The sequence below is a fragment of the Anarhichas minor genome, unplaced genomic scaffold (assembly GCF_050575085.1).
Source record: "Anarhichas minor isolate MPS153535 unplaced genomic scaffold, ASM5057508v1 ptg000027l, whole genome shotgun sequence".
Taxonomy (NCBI): domain Eukaryota; kingdom Metazoa; phylum Chordata; class Actinopteri; order Perciformes; family Anarhichadidae; genus Anarhichas; species Anarhichas minor.
The window spans coordinates 15,957,613-15,980,643 of NW_027466473.1; the positions used below are offsets into that span (position 1 = coordinate 15,957,613).

General features: G+C 42.0%; 1 protein-coding gene across 1 annotated transcript; it reads right to left on the reverse strand.

Annotated features, from left to right (window-relative positions):
- Positions 1-3,258: 3,258 nt before the first annotated feature.
- On the reverse strand, positions 3,259-21,188 carry LOC142960715 (neuronal migration protein doublecortin-like). Its single transcript, XM_076102692.1, has 6 exons — positions 20,825-21,188; positions 17,950-18,290; positions 8,645-8,747; positions 5,952-6,041; positions 3,410-3,477; positions 3,259-3,315 (listed from the first exon to the last, which is right to left on the reverse strand). The coding sequence occupies exons 1-6, from the start codon at positions 21,186-21,188 to the stop codon at positions 3,259-3,261; spliced, it is 1,023 nt and encodes a 340-aa protein (XP_075958807.1).
- Positions 21,189-23,031: the final 1,843 nt, after the last annotated feature.

The window sequence follows — 23,031 nt, forward strand, 5'->3', positions numbered from 1 at the left end:
TATACATATTTTTACTGCTCCATGTCGCTTTTTTCAATCAATAAAAACTGGATAAAACCCACATACATTTTAAAGTCGTGATTTGAATTTGCTTGCTAATTCTTGCAAACTTTGCCAGTATAGACAAAAGAGCATGACATTTCTACCATTCAGTATTATGTTTTGATTGATTTATAGACAGTGTAAACAGTTCAGCCGTTTGACATGTTTGGCCAACATTGGAAATGTGAGAGACATAGATCCTGTTCCCATGGTGATAAAGATGGTTACGTATTGATCTCCACATGAATACTATTTTTAACCCACAATCTTTTATCTATTTATAAGTCTCCCGACAGATTCGTAGCAACCATGTGCACACAAACACATACTATTGCTTTGATTGTAAAATTCTGAATGATGGATGAAATAGTGAAAAGTGATTTTCTGCATTGATTTGACACACAATCAGACTCTAAAATGTAAATGTATCATTGTGGTCATCATTGTAAAAAAAAGACTCAAGACCAGAGAGGTGAAATACAACCGTTTTAATTGCCAAAGGATACCGGTTAATACACTGAATGAACCACTGAAACAAGCCACTGTGACATTGCAAAATACCACTAAAAAGGACATTGTTAATTTCCAAGAAAAGCAAAAAGTCATTCATTCGATCAGAAAGGCATACATATGAAAGAGAACAGGAAGGGAGCGTATTTACACCACGATAAATTGTCCTGTAGCTCTACAAAACAAAGTGTTGGGAGGCCTCATCATTCACGACGTTTAAAAATGTTTTACAAACAGCTGTTAACAAAGATCAAGCCTTCGAAGTCCCATTTTATTTTTATCAAAAGACAGTAATCCTAAAAAAAAAAAAAAAAAAAAAGGCACCACTGTAGGCGATGAATTCACACCATCAGTCTTACATGGTGGAGGCAGGTTAACACAAGACAACCAACGTTTTATATGCTGTAGCGCTGTAATAAGCTGTAGAAAAATCAAGGAAAAAACAAACATTGTTAGCATGTAAGGTTATACAGAACTGTGTGACAACAATTGGGAGTTTTGTACAAAACGGTGGGTAAAGTGAGGTGCCCCTGCTGTTGGATTAGCGGATATTATTAGCCATTGTGCTGGCGTGACAGCTCTCCCTGCAGGAGAAAGATGTAGCTTTCAGCACCACATCACTCCTACAACTTTCAGACTGTCACATCATCACAATCGATTACCTGAATGGACATTTTTTTGTCTTAGTCTATTTCTCATTACGCTATCGGGTATAAAAGGTTCCTACCGAAAAGAAACAATATTTTTAACTATTCTTGAATCCGAATGCATAGAATTTAAAGGATGCTACATGTGCAGCATGTTTTATTTGAATAAAAAAATGAATTGTCACGCGTTTAAATGCTGGAAAGTAGACCGTAAAGTGTCCGTTGCTGTGAGAAATAAGTAGCTCCCTGCTTTGTGCTTCAATGTCGTCCAATTTAGCGATTCTCAGGCTTGATTCCCTGCAAATATCTGAGAAAACTCTTCTCAGTGGATTTGTAAGAAACACGACGCAAGTCGTGACGACAGAAAAGGAAATATGGCCGTAGAAAGTTGCACACAGAGGCTTGAAAAAAAAAAAAAAAGTACGAGTGTTAAGAGCTCATGTGAGCAACTAGAAAGAAATCCTAGACAAGTACCCTTGATATAAATTAATAAAACTTTATAAAAATTTTAAACCCACACAGATTTAGACAAACATCAAGTTTTCTGTATCAGAGAACTATGCTGAGCCATGCAAAATAGGAGAAACCCAACTACTGTTTAGCGCCCTGATAGAACTCTAATTACCCCAAATGAGCAGGATTTGTGATTTAATCTCAACGTTATTTTGATGCGTTAAAAGTAACATGCATAAATCTCCAGGTGTGCTTCCTCCAGCATATTTACTAACTAATAAAGTTACATATTTTCCCTTTTCTATAATTATTGGTCTAAAAATCATCATCATACTTAAAACATACTTTGACACCTTTATTTATTTATCTTTCAATTTCACATATTGTACTATTATACGTGACCACCTGGCATAAGGGGAATGATTTAGACGGTATACTTAATGTGTGAGCTTTGTTTTTTTTTTTTTTTTAAAAGGGCCTAATATTTTTTTCCTTTGGTTGTTTTTATGCACCATTTAAATCCTTCAAATCAGCTTCGTCTTAAGTTTCATAATCATTCATCAATATCATGCACTGCAGTTTGTGAAAATCTAAAACACAGATGGTGTATACCATGTATAGCCTACTGTCTAAGTAGAGGGTGAAAATAATGGAAACACCAACACAGACTTCACAGAGGGCTACGTGGGAAGCTTTTTCTTACAGTTATTTCCTTGTCCCCGATTAGACAAGATGAATGCCAATTACTGCCAACATAAGGATTTTGAGGCCTCCACTGTGGTTTAAAAGTGTCAATTTATAGATGGTTTTATAATCCTCTTGTTTATATATTCAGGTGGGAACATGAATTGAGGAGGCTTCTGATAATCCTCAGTCGGGAGCTGCATCCCACTCATCCTCACCCTCTGTGGTGGGACTTTGTTTAGTTGGCTCTTCTTTTACTTTGACCATACCCTGTATCATGTTGAGCAAATGTTAGACGGACATTGTAGTGACGTTATGGAAGCAGAGCGTTATGATGGATAGCTATACACAGTATTTACAGCAGGTAAGAAAGACATTTATCAGGTTTAGCAGATTTCCTCTGACAAGGAGCCATTACCTTTCACACCTTAGACTGTAGGACAGGAGGACACAGAGGAACGTTACGAATACAAGTGATAAAAAAAGTTGAGTCAGCTCTGACTAACACCCCTAAAAATATCCATTTGCTGCTTGGAATTCTGTGACCGAAATATTAACGTAAAAGTGCATGCTTTAACAAAAATGGTTGAGACCAAAGTGAAATTTTTACACCGTGTAATCTGCTGGTCAGTGAACTGTGTGCCCCTTTTTGAGAAATAGCAGCTAACCTGCACATGGAAACGTAAGTCTGAACTGAACCGTTATAACGTGGTCGAAACTGATTTAATAAGAAATAAAAAGAAAAACTGGGTTTGTGTTATTCTCAAGCAGCAAATGGTGTCATAGCCCTGGAGGCTAATGCCTTAAAAAGAGAAAGAATGGTTCTCCTAGACAACAGGTGGCACTGTGAGTAAAAGTGGAAAACAGCAGAGGTATAAAAACTTCTGTGTTTCAGGCCAAAAAGGACGCAGGCTGCAGGAGTCTACATCGATTCGCCGAGAGAGTCCTCATCATCCAGAGATAAGGGCAAGTAGAGATCCTGCAAAATCACATGTGTAAATTCACTGTTAAGAGCAAAAAACGAAACAGACACAAAGATGAAGGGTTGAGGAGAGGGAGAGAGGAGAGGGTACCTTCTGCTTGTTGACGAGGACTGGACTGTTGGGGGTGGAGAGTTGGCTGCTGGAGCCCGTCCCGTTGGCTGAGAGAGCCCACAAAGAGGAGAGGGATGAAGGAGAAAAAAAGAAGAAGAGGTAAACAGTAGTGTAGATGAAGAGAGGCCTGAACTTCTTTTTCTTGGCTCTGGAGGAAAGTCATTCCTGAACTGTGGCCTCATTTGGCTTCAGCGTACGGGGGACGCTGGCGGTCCAGGTCTAGGTGGCCGACGAGCTCCGTGTTTGTTAGACGGCATTTTATTCACTCACTCTGCGTCCTGCCACGTTGCTAGGAGTCCCTCAGTGTGGAACATTGTGTTTATATCTATGAGCAGAGCGATTGGATGTAGTTGTGTGTGTTAAGTGCTTTAAAAGAGTTTTTGTTTTTGAAGAGATGAAAAGAATTGTGAAGTCTATGAGCCAGATGGCCGGTGTAAATTTGAGCCAATGAGTGTTGAAAGCAGAACGCTTCATTGTTAACCAACTTAATGCCACTACCTCAGCCAGATTTACAAATGTGGACTTTACAAGCCATTTAAACACTTTAAAAAGGACAAACCTGAAATCACAAGTCCTATTATCTTGGAATCTTAAAACCTGTATATCTAAACATGAACAGCTCTCCCACTTAATACAGAACAGAGAGTGCAGCTGTTTCATTTAGAAACCAAACATTCAGCTGCAGCAATGAGAGAGTAACCTTTTCTCTATATACAGCAACGTTGACCACATTGTCCAGGGTTTGCCTCCAGATTTCTACATTTAGACTTATTCTTCCTCTGTAGAAAACTCATTCCAGTGAGGGGAAGGGTTTAATTGAAGATTACTTTGTTTCATTGAAGGCTTCCATCACAGGACCATGACAAACACACCTTCAATGTATTTAACTCATTAAACCCAGTGCACCCTGTTGCAGTTTTTTTTTAGATGTCAGAGGTTGAAGACAGTGCAGGTAAGAAGGTGCGGCACATTCAAATAATATATGACATTCATACTAAAAAGTAACCTTCCACACCCCATAAAAAGAAAAAGAGAAGAAATCATTTGTTTCCATGTCTCATGAGTAGTAATCCAGGTTAACAAACGCAAGTCACAGACGTTTCATCGGTCACGACCCCATTCTCGCCCTGCTGACCTCTCAGGTATCACAGAGGTGATGAATGCTCAACAGTTTACTGCCTCCCCAGCATGTTGGCCAACCATCTGCTGTTTTAGAGGCCGGTCAGCCCCATCAGTAATCAATAAAATATTCAAGACCGCTGGAGGACTGAGGAGCCCCGCAGTGCTGGAGACGACCAACCCCCCCACTTATGGTGTAAAGTGGCGTGAAACAATAACTGTGGACTATCTGCTGCCACCAACTCTGAACATCAACGCTCTGCATTTATCCTCCAGGGGATGTAGTAACTCACCTGCTGTGTCTGTCACACTGTTTGAGAGACACCGTCACACTGCTCATACTTTCACAGGCTTTAAGAACACGTGAAACCTCTATGTGGGTGTGCCATCATGGTGCAAAACGATAACTAGCGGGAGAACTAATGCAATTTTTAAAATTAAAAATCTAGCTCATGCATAACTTCAACCAGTTATGTGAAACATGAGTTTCTCTTTTCTCCAGTGTTCATAGTTTAGGTGAAAGCTGTGGAAGAAAACTGCTTTTTTCCCCCCCCCTCATGTCTGAACCCGATCAGATTTCATGGCACCAACCAGCTGAAGGTGCAGCTACATGAACTCAGACAGCATTGTAACAAAGAGGTACAGCACTTTTTTCCAGTGTTAAAAGCTGTTGTTCACATAAAAGACTCAAGCTCGAGCAGGCACCAGTGTCTATTATGTTCTACTGCCTCCTGGATATTATCAAATGTTAAAATGGCTGATTGTCAAACAAACAGCTGAAAGCTGTTTACACCGCCTTTGTTTACTTTTCATGTTTTATTCATGTATTTTTTTAGTTTTTTTTTAAGGAAACTGCAAGCGCAACATTATTCTAAATCTAATCAGATAGCCTCAGTGACTAAAAGGCTGGTTTGTACTGTTCCACTGCTCCAGCATTAGAGGGTTTTAGGAGGTGTTGTAGTGAGATTAAGGAGCTGATGTTGTTTGGACCCCCCAGTAACAACAGTCCGACTCCAGAAAACACAGAGAGGAACCAGGATTTGAACTCCTTCTCTGCCCAGTCGTCTACAACAAAATGAAGATTATAGGCGAAAAAAATAAATCATTAGCATCGCTGCAATTTGCTCATTGGAAGCAAGCTTGATTGGGATTCATACCCTATTGATCCTAAAGGAGAACTCCTTCCTCATGTTAACCATCCTAACAGGGTAAGGTCAACGGTCGAGGTCTGCAAACAGACCGGCACAAAGAGCTGCTCATTTTTATGTACGAGTTCTTTCTACAGCTGTTGGTATATTCCAACAGCTGTCTTTGTTTTGTAGAAGAAGAAGATGAGGTCAATGTCTGCTGTACTTTAAAACCAGGAAGCACTGCAGTGTGGGTGAGGTAATAACAGGCTCACTTGATTCAGCAGGAGACTTCATGCGCCTGATCGGACCAGGACTCTTAATTGAACCATGTTGAACTTTGGCTCCCTTCATCACCCTGCATTCTGTGGAAAGAAGCGCAAAGACAGTTAGAAAACATCACATCTCCCCAAATTAAAAGAGTGAACTGCATGTGTTCCTGTTTGGTGGTGAAGTTCTGTCTAAAATACGAGTTTAAGCTCTACCTAGATACCACATGGCTAAATAATACTAGAGGTGAGTGTTTTTATAATTTGTATTAACAGACCTTTCAAATCATGGTTCTGACTATGGTGCTAACTTGATAATGTGAAATGGGTAAATTAATTATTTTGTGTACAAGCACGATAAGGAGGCGGAAAATAAGCGGGACTAAAGTGGAGAAGCATAAAATACAACAAACGTGAAGAATCCACTTTCTGCAGAATGTCTCTTGTGAAGACAAAGGCTTTTAAAATGGTCAATGAGGGCCACATTGTGCACAGATGTGTCAACTAGAATGGATTATTTTGATTGTTGAACGCGCTGAAGCAAGACAATCAGCAGCAGCTTGGTAGACTTTAATTATAAATCAAACACCGACCAAAATGTGTCTACTATGTTGGCACTGAGCAACGAAAAGTAGAGAAAAGTGGTATTGGCATCTACTATGGCATCATAGTTTACGATGATATACAGCATATAATAACAAACTGGCTTTTTCTATTGGTTGTATTTAGGTAAAGTCAAAGTTTGACTGCTTGTGTTTAGACAACATTTAATATTTGAGAAATGTTGCTTCCTTTGTGAAACGGGACATTATACTTAAAGTTAAGTATTTTGATGATGATATCTTACTGGAAATGGCACTGAACAATTCCCAACCATCACTGTGAATGGTTTGATTGCCATCTTTGTAGTTCTGAGTTTTATTGGCTATTATTCAAGAGTGTTGCTTATGAATTCATGCACACAACAATGAGTGTTTATACAAATCATGTAGAAATGTATGCAGAGTATTCTGGGTCACTGTATAAAATCAGGGAAGACAGACTCCAGACATGGCTACTCCTCCCTCTGCATCCCCCCCCCCCCCCCCTCCTCCTGTTTGTACTGCCAGGCTCTCTCTTTCCTCCCCCCTCCCTGCTCTCTTCCACTTTTGATGCTAATTATACTCTCTGTCCTCCCGCCGTCTCCGGGGATCGCACCACGTCTGTCTTCTCTCTCCTAACCTTCACACACCGGCGGATACAGATGCACATTCGCACGCCGTCGTTTGCAAGGTGTGCCACCGAGCCGCTGACAATGCTTCAGACTGGCAGCTTGTCTCGTCTACTCGGTGGTCTCTAAATATCCCAGAGTCTACCTGCGCAGGGTCCCTCTCAGCTTCAACTGACGTTGTCGCTGCATAAACAAGAGCTGCAGGTACGCACGTCCTCCTCTCTGTCTGCACGTCCATCACGGGCTTCAACTTAACATAAGGAGGGTGAAAAATAACCACAAGGGATATAAATCTATTTAGGTAATACTGCCAAAACAAGCTTAAAAGCTGCGTCAGTAGAAGAAAGGGGAAAAAAATACATTTGAAGGCATGTGTGTCTCTGGCTTTTGCATATCTCAAACATATATTGAAAACGCATCAAAAGAAATTCATCATTTCATCGTTGTTGTTGGGAGAGTCACCTCACAAAACGTCAGGATTTAACCATAAAATCATCATCCAGAGTGATCATCAGTGTGTCCTAATGTAATGTATCACAGACACGGCTCTCTCCTCTACTCAGGGATGTCTGGATGCTCCAGACTCTCAGCCATTTTATCTAGTATTGCCCCAAGGTTATTATAGACTAAATGAAACAATATAGGTTTGGTTCCATTGGGGGACTGGGAGGGGTATTCTGAAAGGAAAGAACCTAGATCATTATAAATGTACTGGCATCTCCACTCTACCAAGACAAGGAACTGGGGGGGGAAGAGACTGGATGAAGGGAAGCGTAATGACAAATCAGCTCTGTATCAGCGCTTTTAAGATTAAAAGACATTTAGAAGATACTGAACTATTCGAGGAGGGGACATTAGGTGGAAGTTGTTAAAATTAGGTTTTTCCAGGTCTGAGGGGAGCAGAGAGACTCTGTGAGAGGATTGGTTTTTACATTTTCTCTCCCCGACTTCTCAGCAGTATCAGCACCAAAAGATCAGCTGGCCTAAACCCGTCACCGGACAGATTAATGTCTCTTCTTCTCCTCTACCTTTTTTTTTTTTTCTTAACCCTTCTGCTGGCTGCAGATAACAGACTCCTCTCCTTCTCGGCCTCCCTCTCACATAAATCATTTTTCTCCTCACTTCAAACAAGCACACAGCTTTGTACGTGAATGAACATCTTTTACAGAAAAAAAAAAAGAAATCCATTATGATAAGTCAAAAGAGCCCCTGATGGTACACTGATCTATGTGGACATTTTCATTTGACACAATTCATTTTAGGGGCTCAAATGCATGAATGGATTCGCCGTTAAACATTTCAAGAACCTTCTCACAGCTTTAATGTTTTACCGTCTTTTTGTCGATATCGCCGCATGATTATTACAAAGCTCACACCGTGTGTTTATCATGGGTTTTCACAATAATATTTCACAAAGCTGGTAAACCGTTCACCGCCATGTCCGACTATGCCTAAGATGTAAAATACAGACTAATTCCGTCACGCTCACCGTTCACATCCAGAGAGAAGTCGTCCTGGGCGTAGCGGAATTTCTCTGGTCCACATGCAATGAAGACATCGTCCTCTCCAAAGAAATCTTGAAGGCAGGTGACCTGTGAAGCCAGAAGACAGAAAACGTGAGACCCTTAATAATCTGGCATCATCATCATCGTTTAGTGTAGCTCCAAGTGTACTTACAGCAGTGCTTTGAGCTAAAGGCTAACACCACCATGCTAACATGCCTATGCTTATGTTGTTATTATTCATAATTTAATAAAGTGCATTTGAAATGATTCATTAAAAATGTAATCCATACAGGTATTTCCAGCATGATGAAGCGTTGCTAACAGCTGTAGAGAAGAAGCCCCATGGACGATGTGCTCAGACTTGATGTCAGAGACTAAAATGTTGATTACATTCCATTAATAATAAAAAAAACGATGAACTCTGTAAACACACACAGCCGTATGTGGATTAATTCACTGAGTAAAGTCTTCAGTGTCTGCCAGCCAAAGGATTTAGAGAGCTAACCCACCTTTGTGTTCACTTGTCATGTTAACATGCCTTTAGCTACAGTAGCTGCATGTAACAAAACACAAAAGGCACAAAAAAGACCAAACAGAGAGTATAATGTTACACCTTTGCCGTAATGTTCAAATGATTCAACTTGCTTCTCCCGGGGTCTTTTTTCACTCTATAGCAGCTGTTGACACAATATGGCCTGAGAGGCCAGATGTCTTTGGGCCACACCTTCTCCTCTCCATTATACAGGCCCCGTTAACAGCTCAGGCACGCCTATTACAGCCATTCAAGTCAAAAAGCTTCGTTTCCCCTTGCTTGTTTTTTTTTCCTGGTGTAGATGAGATTCATTACAAAGCATCTCCGCCTCATTTCCAGTTCAGCTGTCAACACCAGTCGCCATTTGTTATTTCTCGCTGGAATTATTGGCTCAAGACAAATGAACTAATTGAATTGAACTACGTGACTCGCCGTCTTTATTCACAGGGCTAATTTTTCTAAAAACACAAGACTCTCACTGACTCGAGACTCTCTTGCTGGTCTCTCTGATGAAGTCCATGACCGGAGAGACTATAGTACCCCGTGTTGGGACGGTCGCCAGGATAGTCCGGATGCATCATGGTTTCCTTTGTGGTACACATGCAAACTATGAGCTGCAGATAAATTGGGAACACCCCACCCCAGCAGCTGCCATGTTGATTCTCTGTCCTGCTAGACAAGCTAAAAGTGTGTGGTGGTGACTCGCAGGCGAGGCATCCAACAGCTGTACCTCTCTCTCTCTGTGCCCAACAAGATTCCCTGCATACAGGCCTGAAAGATCCCTGCAGTGGTACAGAGATGGTGCTTTGACTCCAGGGATCAAGATCTAATTGGTTTTCAAGCCTAAATTTAAAAGGCTGCAAATGTTAGTCTTCTTCCGTGCTCATTATCAAGAGATTAGATAGAAGTTACTTTCATTAGGTTAAACGGTTTTGTGGCAGGAGTGGACCCGACGGTGAATCATAAGCATTAAAAGGAAGTGCTCTTCCCCCCCCCCCCCCCCACAAGGCCAGCGGGTGGAGGAGAGGAGAGGCTGGTCTATGTTTTAATAGCTTTAAGAACAGAGCTGATTAAAGGGATAAAGTGTTTATCCAACAGACTGCTACCTTAATCTCCTTTAACAGAATCTCCATTCGGAATGAGGACTCTAGTCTTCTCTGGTGGTTTCTGACTGGCAGCCCCACCTGAGAGGAGATCCAATAGAAATCCCACAAAACAAAGATGCTGCATGTTGGGTTTTGTATTTTTGCAAAGGGAACTTTTAGAAAGAAACATTGAGAAGCAGGGTGACCAGGGTGCAAACATAGCATGCTCTAAGATAACATGCGTTTCAGAAAGCATTAAGACTCCGTATCAAAAAACATTGAATCCTTCTAAGCAATCCCACTAATCCTATTCCCTGTAATGATCACTTAAGTTCCACATTATCTGTACAGTTACAGTGCAGATCTTTAACCGGTGCTCCTTGAATCATTAAGCCCACAAATAATGAATGTGTAGCCAATGTCCCTCAGACACTCACCAAAACCTGGCCTGCATGTGCACAACCGACTGACTAAACCGCATCATCAGGCATTTGCGTCTCCTCTCACACGGGATGCCCATCATGGGTCAACTGTCGCAGCGAATTTTGGCCTGACAGATCTGCCTACAGTTGATAGAGCTGTTGTGTGGGGGGAAAACAGCTCTGCTTTGCATGTGATCAGATCAAGTGTAAAATGTCAGCGTCCCTTTGAAACATGGCTGCAGTGAGGAAAGGGCAGGCCGTCTCGGGGACATTCGGATACAGGTTAAGAAGCATCTGCTCTCGATTTGAAAAGGTCAGTCGACTGCGTCAGAGACCCACCTGGCAGCGGAAAAGGACAATATGAGAAGAAATGATGCCATCAGGTTCTCAAAAAACCCTGCCATATTGCAGATTTACATATTGCACATGCAATCCACACATCAGTCACTGTGTATATCTTATATAAAGAAACATTTGTTTGTTTATTGGAGCAAGGCCGGTGGGGTTTTCTGTAAAACTGGCTCCTTCCAGAATGCAGGTGCCCCTCACCCTCAGTCCCACCAAGCCCTTCCCTAATCTCTGCCTCACCAGCTGTCCGGACCACATGACCCCTTAAAAACCACCAACAGCTATGCAGGGATCCACCAACTACAACAACTGAATTATTCAGGGTTCCTTTGGCCCGACTCTGGCTGACCGTCCAGACATTTCATTAGGTCGCAGCAGTCGCGCGCTGTGATTGTTAACTTCCCGGTGGAAAGTGAGAGGGCCACAAGTTAGTGTAGTTTCTATAGTTTCTCCTTGCGGTGCTCAATGGACAGTTTTTCCAATTCAGCATGTGTTCTACGAAACAGAAAACGTCTGGGATTTACCTCAGATGTTTCACCTTTTATAGGATTCATTCATCAAACCACAAGGTAACAAGCTACAGTGAAATTGACCACAACATCACCTCTGAAGTCAATCTAATAAATTAACCAAATACCAATTTTATCCAGCATCATTAAACATTAATGCACGTTGTGAAGCGAATAACATATCGCCCTCCTCTGCTTGCAGAGAGGCAATATTTCACTATAGATGGGAAACGTCATGGCGACAATATGTGTAATAAAACAACAGTCATAATCAGGGCAGGGCAGAGCCTCGGTTTTCTGTCAAATATATGGTAAGATGTATATATTCTGTTAAGGCCAGCATTCCCCATGTAACTCAAACTGAACCTAAATCAATGCCAGACTGTTAAACCACTTGGTCTGCGCAACAAATGAAATATCTCAGGTCAGTAATCAAACCGCAGTTCCTTGCAACAGCTCGTGTGTGAAGCTGCAGGAAACATCCTCAAACAAAGCTCCTGCATCCTTTGTCTTATGCAAGCAGCTGCTCGTCTTTGACTTCAGCAGCACAGTCAGAGCCAATGATGAATGAACAACAGATATTCAACAGATACTGGACCAGGAGAATCCTCAGACTCCACACAGTCATGTCAATTGATCTATATGCAGAAGAAAAGCTATTTGTGATGTTGCATTACTCCATTTTGACTCTAATCAACACATATATTATGAACACAAAGGCGTACCACCCGCGCTAAAGAGTCAGCAAACGGTCAGTGAGTAAAGTCAAACACTGAAAACTGATTATACTGATCTGCTGTGCTCTGACAGACACCAGAGAGGCTTCATCTCAGATCAGTGTGTGTCCCTCCGCCTCCTTACAAGTCAGCTGAAAATAAAACAAATCTTGAGATTCAGACAGTGGCTTTGCAAGGGATCACTGATCTACTGTGTATTCTTTATGTTAGCAGAGGAGAGGACTGTGAGGTTGAGGGCAAAGCACGCACCTAAAGACAAAACTACAAATCTCAGCTTTACTGAGACATGCAAAAGAAAAATGAAATAAAAAAGAAAGGCTGAAAAAGAGCCAGTAAGACCTTGCTTTTCAAACCCATGGGTAAACTCCCACACCAACTCCTTCACTGTAGGCACACAGACCTGATCAATATCAGCGCCTCTGCACCAAGTGGAATATTCCTCCAAAATACACGCAGCGTCTCCATTTTGTCCATTTCAGCAGACGGTTTCACAGCTTGTCTGCTTTTGTAGCAACAGCTCAGTTTATGGATATAATTATGGGGGGGAAAAGTGGATCAAAAACATAAAGACAGCCTCTATTTGAGCAGTGATTTGTCCCGCTCTAACGATGATCGTTGCCTTCCTGACCCGTCTGTGACCTTGGTGCACTGGTACAGTGTCTGGGTGCTACTGTAGGTGCTCCGGATGCATTTGGAGCACAGATGCGCCCGTTAGGCAGCGGTAACTGCACAATCATGGGGAGTAGCTGGTGCATGCTGTTGTTTTAACACCACCCCTCCACAACCCCCGAGGAAGCAGGCTTTTCCATTTGGCTGACTGATGTGGCCTGAGCATTATTAAATTGTGCTTCCTTTTCTGCCACGCAGGTCATGCTCACTTGTTGATGTGGTCCTCGTGCAGGAAAAAGGGGGGAGGGGGGGGGGGGGAATTCAGGCACAGAGGACGCATGCAGGCTACCAAGCCAGCTCGGCATGCTTCATCATGGCGACCACGCCCCTCTGTCAGCCCGATTGTCTGCTTCTGTACAACACCGTGCGCTCGCGCGTGTGTGCGTGTGCGTGTGCGCGTGTGAAATGTGACTGCAGTGAGCTGTGCTGACGGGCGAGCAGGTAAGACGCGATGTAAAGAGCACACTCAGCGTATTACAGCCATTGTCACAAACCGAATCCATCACAGCGGAGCTTATTGCCATGACAACTGCTCCTGCAGCATGGCAAAGAGCAGGCAGACTGCGAGAGCGCTGATAACCGAGGGAAAGCAGGCTTTTCTTCCCCATTACTGGATTTATTGTAGACATTAAGAAGCCCCCTAAACCCATCGCAGTGTACATTTCCTATTCAGTGAATAATTTCTTACCGTCAGTTGTTAACTTTTAAAAAGAAAATTGGAATCTTTTGTTCTCCGACAATAACTGTGTGACCTCGTGCCTAAAGCGTGCCCGAAGCATCCATTTCCTTTCCTGTGCGGCTCTTTGTTGATACATCGATTTAAAAGACTTAAATGCAAAGCACATTTCTAAGCCGGGTCAGAATAATGAGCCTTCTGCAATGCTGCCGAATCGCACTGCAACCCAGTGAACCGTAAACATATTTCACAGATTACATTTGGATTTGGCATCTATCAGATGCAAAACCCGGCCAAAGTGCATTTCAGACGAACATGCAGAGGATCTTAAATGCAAATCAGAACTATTCTCTTATGCAGACACCTCCATCAAAAAGGGAAAGAATACAAAATGGCTGCCAGCAATTAAATAAACCCTCTGATTTAATGTAGCCTGTAGAAGCAGCGAGGGCAAATCAAGACAAGTATTTTTCTTTTTAGGCATAGGGAATTAGTGTTGCCCATCAGTGAAAATAAAATGATACTAGTTTGCACCGAGAATGGAAAAATGACTCCTGAATCCATCGGCCCCACCCTTCCTGATTGAAGTGAAAAGCACCAGCTTTTGAGGGGAAAATGGGAGTCATTTTGTTCACAACGCCGACAAAGAGGAGGAGGGCAGGCTGTCTTTAGAGTCTGCACAGCACTAAAAAGGGAAGAAGAGGAAGATCAAGAGTGAAAAGCAGGCATTTAAAAAAGATGCTCTAAAATCCTAAATCACCCTTTTCATCTCGGCCACAAACTGTTCCTTTACAACTCCACATGCAAACACGATGGAGTCCACCGTGCCTCCAATTCAAACCCCGTGATGGAACAACAACATGCCATGTGAGGCTTGCATTGATGGTAAACTCTCACACTACACTACAGGATGTGGTATCTGACAGACCGGTCCACACCAGCTGGGCTCTCTTTGTGCCTGGGATGTGGTCTCCTAGCAACCGGTCCCAGCAGCTATCGCAATGGAATGGGAAGAGGAGGAATCGGCGCAGAGTCGGGGAGGGGCGGGCACTGCATCAATATCGCTTCCACCATATCACCTCCACCAACAGAGCAGCTGCAGTGTGCCTCTGCACACAAAGACGCCGCAATAATGTGCGCTGCAGCGTCTCTCACGTTTCGCTGCATTGCAACGAAACTGGCACGAGTCCAAGATGAGTGGACACCAATCACGACATAATTCATCTTTATCTAGAGCGAAGACAAGTTAATCGATATATACTCGTGGTTGAAACAGCTACCATATGGTGGCTGTTAAATTAATTTTTGTGGGAACATATTAAAAATGCATGGAGAAAAATGCACGGCAAGAAGAACCAATCCTAACCACAGCCCAACCACAAAGACAAAAACACTGGAATATAAGAAGAAAAGTCGTATTCCATAAGCTGGTTACAACATTTGAACATCTAAGCATGTGTGTCTGTAGGAAAAACAGTTGGAGACCTGGGGCAGCCAGACTGCACCCCAAGGAGAGGGCATTAAAAATCAAATTCCCCATCTATCATTTCAGCGCACCTCCCCTCCTCCAAGACACATGTGATTCCAGCCGTAGTAATACAGAGGACAAGACACAAAGAAGTGCAACACCTAAAAAAGGACCTCAGCAGGGCTCGATCCCCAGTCCATCTGTAATGAATAATACAGGAAAAAGGTCCCCACAGGAGAATTAGTGAACATTTAACCATATCAAAGAGAGGACTGAGGAGCAGATGTTCGTATCCACACACACACACACACACACACACACACACACGTTTTACCACATCCCCGCCCCTGTTAATTAACTGCAACTCACAATAGTCTGGAAAGCAAAGGTATTTGATCTGTGCAGTCAGTAACAGGTGTGCGTTAAGTTATTATCAAGAGATAAGATAGATCAATACCTGCATCTATCTGCGAGATACATTTTTATCATGGTGGTTGAATGTTATTGTAGTCGAAAGGTCACTCACTAATGCACAGAAAATTATTTATGACCAAATTTTTATGCTGCACCCCATTTGTTGGACCTAAACCACTCACACACACATACACACATTGTATTTAGTACTTTATAAAGTAACACACTTGTCGATATAAGTGATATATTAGCTGGTCCATCTCACAGACCTTTCCACAGCCTTCTAGGTGGTTGACCCTGCTGCTCCAATAACAACTATGAATAAAACATCACGTCCTTTTACCTTAGCCAGTGTGTTGACAAAACAATAGTCTTCCCCAGGGAGTGACTTTTAGGTAAAGTTAAAGCTTTTTGTGTGCTTCATATGGATCATTTGATTAGCTTTCGCCATTTTGGGCTTTTGTTTCAGCCGAGATCACAATCGTGTCCCATTGCGCATTACGTTCTCTGCTAATCTTCATGGTAAACCTTTATTGGAGGTACTAGCCTACACAAGAAATGAAGCACAGTTTAATTGTGACTGTTGCCAAGCCAACTATCTTAATTATCTCACAATATGCTCCTGAAAACACGAGGAAACATTTTTTTGCCTGCAAGCTGCAGCTTAACTGGTGCTACATACCATCTATGTTGGGAGAACACACCTTATAACCGGACAGAAGTCAGAAAGTCAAACAGAAAGTTATGACATCTGTAGAAAGAAATATATATTCTGCTGTTGAATTCAACAGGTAAGCAAATAAGGTAGCTAAACTAATACTAACTAGCTACCCAGGGATTCAGTTAGCTATAAACCAAACATATTGCAACAGGATGTGGGTTTCAATATTTCCCATGAAATAATGAATGACTGATGTGCATCTTTCCCAGTTTAAATGTTAACCATTGCCAGTGTGTTAATGAGGTTACAATGTTTGCTGGTGATACAATCTAGCATTTATTCTAAATTGTTTTCATTCAGGTGACACTGCATTACCTTTAATCTCATAGGTTTGTGCATTTAATATGGTTCTGAAGTCAGTGCAAGTTTTAGCGGCCCACAGTCAGCCAGTGGAAACTAAACCGTTCTTCTCGTGGGGATTTGAGTGCCCTGATTTCTGTTTGACTACAACGGCCAAATGATCCGTTAACTGAACACCAGAGAATAGTCGAGGTCGATAAAGACACTTTGGCATTTTTTTTTTAAAGCAAAAGAAATGTCTGCATTACGATCCTCATCCTCTCACAATGGGAACTCATGCCAAGAATCAAGATGTGTCAGTATCTCCAATAGAACTACTGTCTTGAAGTCCGTCTGATGACAGCAGGCTGATCATTGTCTTTCAAAAATGTTTTAGCCCCAAATGTGGATGCGTCTCAGCAACCAAACCAAAAAAAGAGCTATATTCTACCCGACATATCATGTCAAACATGAATTCTTTGTGCATGAAATATGCACAAGAAAAGTACGATTAATGATTCTGAGCTGTATGGAGTTCAGTTAAGTGCAAGGGTTGTAAGCTGGAAGAGTAGGGTAAGTTTAAAATCCTCAGCGTCCCGGTTGATATTCGTTACTTTCACATGCTGAAGTAAAGGTTTTCCTAGAACCGTATTCTCACCATTTTACTAAAATACCAGCATTCACCATCCCAAAGAGAGTAACAATGGGGGCAGGATGATCAAACACAACAAAACAGGGTTTGGCCCTTTGTACACGACCATGGTGGGTGGAAGACAGAACTTCCCAGGACTTTCCAATGACAGAAAGACTCATGGCCTAAAAACTAACTCCACAACAAAGGCTGGTGGACAGGTTACAGATGCCATGAACCACAAGACAGGAGAATATGTTGCATCAGACAAAAGTCAGAGTAAAGATTGCAGACAATGAAGGTCATTGTGTAAACGGGTTGTTCTCATGGACGCTCGAGGTTCTCATGGACCTGCCGTGTCACTGTTGACCGAAGGTAGGGGCGGACATTTTGAAAGTAGATGACTTTAAATAAATTCACTGAAGATGCAATTCAATTGTTTTTCATAACCAAATCATTTTGTGTCCTGCTTTCCCTTGATCCCGATACCTGGCTGGGTATATGAATGATCAACTGTTCTCACCCTGACCACAAATTTTCCTACTAGCTAGCAGATAACTTTGCTTACATACTGAAGCACCTTTGTTCCAGTATGTTCTAGAACAGAGGGCCCTATTCCGTATTATTCAAATGCAGACAAAAAAAAAAGGCTTTTGTGGCGGCTTGGTACATTTGGATTTTAGGGTTATTTAGAGGGTAAGTTTTTCAAACTTTTGTTTGCAGCAGCACATGTGACCCACTGCCTTTCACCTGGAAGCATGTTGTAAGCCGGGCAATGGCTAAAAGCTTAAGACATACCTGCTTCCCATCAAGTGTGTAGATCTTCTTGACCACGCCACTTTCAAGTTTAATGGCCTCTGTGATGTCGGTGAGCACCTGCTCGAAGGAGTGTGCCGTTTTCTTATTGAGCAGGATGCGCACAGCCTTGCGTGGTTTCACGCCGCTGCGCATCACCGTCACCAGCTTGGGTCGAACAAAGTCCTTGCCCTCCCTGGCATCGGCGGCAGCTCTGGCAGCAAAGGCCTGCATGTTCTTCTGACTCGCCGAGGCCTTTACATTCACGGACCAGTTGGGGTTGACGTTCTTTGTGTAGTCGACCTTCTTGTAGATGTTCTCCGATGCACAAACATAGCTTTCCCCTGTGACGGCAGAAGAAAAATTGGGTTAGTGTGTTGTAACACACTCAGCTATTCCACTCAGACACCCGAGACTCCCAGAGGCGTTCGCTCAGAAACCTTTGAACCTGCAGGAACTAAATTGATCAGACATCAAGACCAGTGGAGGAATCTCTGGGCTTTCTAACAACGATCTAATGTCACAACAAAAATAATGTAATTTTATGAAAATATCACATACTGAAGATGGTGTCAATAAAAACTGTTCACAGGCAGGCCTCCAGTAACCAGATTGGTTCTGCAGAGACATGTTGCTATTGAGCTTTCAAAATGTTATTTCTTGATCCTTAGAGCTCCACAAACTAAATGCCAATCATCCCCATCGTAATTAAGGGAGCGGCAGGAGTCTCTGGATTGGATGTCTGAACACAAAAACTACAGTATCTGGATGGTTAGATTCAACTGGGATGATGTGGGAAGCATTTTGTAGTTTAAAGTAAATTTCAAAATCCTCTTGAGACGAGAAACAAACCGAGATTTCCCGTTAATGACTATTAAAGGGTGCATGTCTTTGTCTGGTGTTAAAGAAAAAAAAGTTCAAGGTTCTGAGACCACAACACAGATTAATCCAACAATACCTGCTTCCTAGCGCACACACCAATAGTAACAGCAATACAGTAACTTCACCTTCTCTTCAGGATAGTTGTTAGACTTGAAAATTAACAACTATCCTTCCAGATGAAGCCTGTTGTGAGACTGACCAACTTCTTTGTTGGTCATTAGTCAGTCATCAAAAAGGTCCAAGAATTCTTTGAAATTACCATTTTTTTGTTAAAAAAAATATAAATCTGTCAATGAGTTCAAATATTCTACAGCCTCATCACAAATGTCCTTTTTCTTAAATTGGCCGATTCTTCATTCAATCGTCTAAACAATCTTCCATTTTCATCGTCATTTATTGACCTCCAGCCTTTACAGCAGACTGTGCCGTCCTTGCTCAGACAGGGAGAGAAGTTGAAGTAGAGGCAAAATGCAGAAGGGGGAAAGAGGCGGAGGTAAAGAGGAATTTGGACAAAAGCGGAATCTAGCAGGCAACAATTAGGCCAAATGTGGAGAAATTACGACAAAGACAAAAGGCACAGAACTGGATTATACAGTGCAGAGGAGATTGAGTAATTAATTATATCCCACAAGAGGAAGCACAATGAAATGCCCCACCACCACCCACAGTGCTTATTGTGCTGCCCCGTCTTTACTGCGCGCACACACACACACACACACACACACACACACACACACACACACACACACACACACACACACACACACACACACACACACACACACACACACACACACACACACACACACACACACACACACACACACACACACACACACACACACACACACACACACACACACACACACACACAGCTATCTTTCCTAAGCAGCTCAAGGAGCAGAGATGTTGATCTCATTTTGAACAAATTACGCTGCAGCTTTTCTTCTAACTTTACCCCAAGTCCACTTTGTCCACCTCACCCCACTTCTTTAGAACGATTCAAAAAAAGTGGACCAAGGCTTAAACTCTGGTCTTATGAATTATTCTTGAGAAACATCTGATTGATGGTTGTTGATCTAAAAATGTATGTTGCTGCATCTAGGCAAAGGTTGCACTGAAATAGGACTTTCCTCAGGCAGACAGATGCATGGATCATCTTGTCTGGTGCCAAGCAAAGATTTTATTCCATAACCAAAACAGAATTTAAAATCATCTTTGGTTACATAAATATGTACGCATGTAAATGACTTCTGATCAGCCTTCCGATACCAAATATAGACAACAACAAACTCCTTTCTTTTCACTTTGTAGTTTTAATTGGGATTTCCACCCACTAAGGAGACGTTTGACAGTAAAAACCCAAAAATTGTGACTGGAGGTTTCTTTAATCAATTTGATGCTAATGTCGTCTGTTAATGAACCATTTACCCCACGCTGAGCCGTAGAGAGCTGGCTTTACGGCTCAGTATGAACCCCTGCCAGAATCTAAAGCTAAACGCCCAAAAACCGAGTCCAATGAAGGCCAACATAGAAGACCTGCTTTCAGCTTTAACAGTAGGTTCAAGAAATCTATGAAGGGTAGACTCATGAAATACAATCTCATAAGAGTAACGGGTTGTGTTTTGCAAATGTGGCTGTTTAGTTCAAACAAGGCATGATTTTAGTTTTTAAAGAAATTCTCATATAGGTTTCCTCTTAACAGCCTAACAAAATATACGATGTGCAAAAAGTTGAGAGAGGTGGACCATGTCACTCGACTGCCCCAAAGCAACCACTCAGATTAGAAGACCACACATCATATGAGGAGATTACAGGAGTCTAGACCGAAAACATAAGACTCCTAATCTCCAAACTCGAAATGTTATGCTTTAAATCTTCTCAGCACAGAAATCGACTTGAAACTGCAGAGCAAGAAAACCCCGATCCAAATGATCCCTCATCTCAGTAAATCAGATATAATAAGTGCCCGGTGCATCCTACCAGATAGGCTTACCTTCCTCTAGCTCATCCATTGAGCCGATCTTGGTCATGCCATCAATAGTGAAGATGAAGCGGACACCTTGCGGCAAGTTGATGTGGTCAGAAAGAGAGCGCGTGAGGTCGGCCAGGAGCGCGTCAAAGGTGCGGAACCGGTCGTTGGCCACAGCGTACACGATGCCCTTGAAGTAGCGGTCTCCGTTGCGGTAGAAGCGCACCTTTTTGGCCTTCTTCTCATTGGTGAGGGCCTGCAGAGTGCGGGTGCGGTAGAAGCTGCAGTGGGCGCTGTGGGTAGGGCTGGGAAGTCCATTCAGGCGCCCGCCGCGAGGGTTACGGGATGCCTTGTCTCGCTCGTCAAAGTGTCCAAAGTCTAGCTCCATGATGACTTAGGTTGAGATGGTTGTGACAGATGTGTGGTGGTGGTGGGGACCAGCTCCGGAGAGTCTGGGGAAAAGAAGGAAAACAATGCATTGTAAAGTAAAATGCTGCAGTAATAACACAAAATTGTGATTTACTATATTGGCTTTGTCCAACAACATTGCCCAAACAAGCTATGGATAAAGTGACCAATTACTCACACCAAGTCTAATTAGTCTAATGTCCTCTAGTATATTAGGATCATTTCTACCATCAGTGACCACAAACATTACTTCCTCCCGTCCTGGATGACTTCACCGTAACACAAGGGGAACTTGACTCTTCAATCCATTTGTACTGAAGTAAACACAAACTGATTTGGTGCTTACGTCTCCTGTCATTATTCATCATGAGTTAGGGCCGTCCTCAACCAAAGAAATCCAGAGTCGACTCGCATTCATACGATTTTGTCGACTTTCATCAACAGATCTGGAAAACTCAGATTCTCCACAAGGACTCATACAAAAGCACCACTTTAAATCTTTAAAGAGACTAATTGAGTAAAGAAATCTTAAGTCAATTAAGAGCTCCAATTAGTCAATTTATTAAGAGCCCTACTATGAGTTTCTGGTACAAAGACATTTTCATTTAACTTCAAACATCAAATTCTACAAACCTACAACAATGATAATGGTTTCATCTGATGCATACAGGCAGACAATGAATCAAACCACTAATCATTTTAAGGACTGCTATTGAATGCTGGTCTTAAGGGCTCCAGACAAATGAGTCTGTATTAAAAGTAGTGATTGATGACACATCCTGACCACTTCAAAGAACACTGTGTACATGTGGCTTTATTATTTAGCATCAATACAAAGTTTGAGTCCTTGAACTACTACTTTGCTGAATATTACGGCACCGTAATCCCTCACATATTAAAATTTACACTAAAAATTAATCTTTACAGATGATCCAATGGGCCTCCTGTGGCAATTCTGATGTCAATAGAGATAAATCCTTTTAACGGCATGTTTGAGTCAGTTTTCACTCAACATGGGATTTAAATGTAGATTTTGTCGGGTAGGAAAATAGGATTATAAACAGATGGAGATTAAGATGTCTGACCAACTACATGGCACACAGTTAGGTTTCCCCAATGGCAAAGATTTGATGAACAAAATCAAGAAAAAAATGATATTAAACTGAAAAGAAATTGTACGTTAAGGTGGATTTACTGTTACTCTGCTCTGGCTAAACTGTTTTGTGAGGCATGGAGCCCACAGGATACGTCTCTTCTGTATTGCGGCGCCCACATACACCTGTGAGCGGTTGTCTTACTTTGATCAAATTAATCACACGGCTAATCAATAAAGCTCAAGGGTACGGTTCTTAAATAAGTCTTTAATAAATCATTTGAGACCTTTCTACAAAATCTCCAGGAGCCAACAGATAACCATAAACAATATTATTTAATTTCTCCCATTTCAGTGAGTTGATCTGCTCAGATCACTCATGTCAGGATGTGTTCTTATCACATTAGAGGAGGAATTTGTCCATTTCTTTGCTGTTGTTAATGTGTCCAGCTGTTAATATTCTGCCGATGTGTACAGTGTAATGTAAATGTATTTGGTGAAGCATGTGCGGCAAAGCTATGTGTACAATATCACATATCCAAGTCTTGTGATAATGTACGTCAGTAAAAATAATGGATTCTTTGAGCGGTGTATAATACATATATGGGTTTGGTGTGACAGTAAGTCAGTATATCCGTTACTGGTGGATTTCTACGCAAATTCATGTCGCCACATTAGACTAAATTCAAAGCTTTCTTCATTTGAAGGAAACTGTCAACTCTTGTTATTT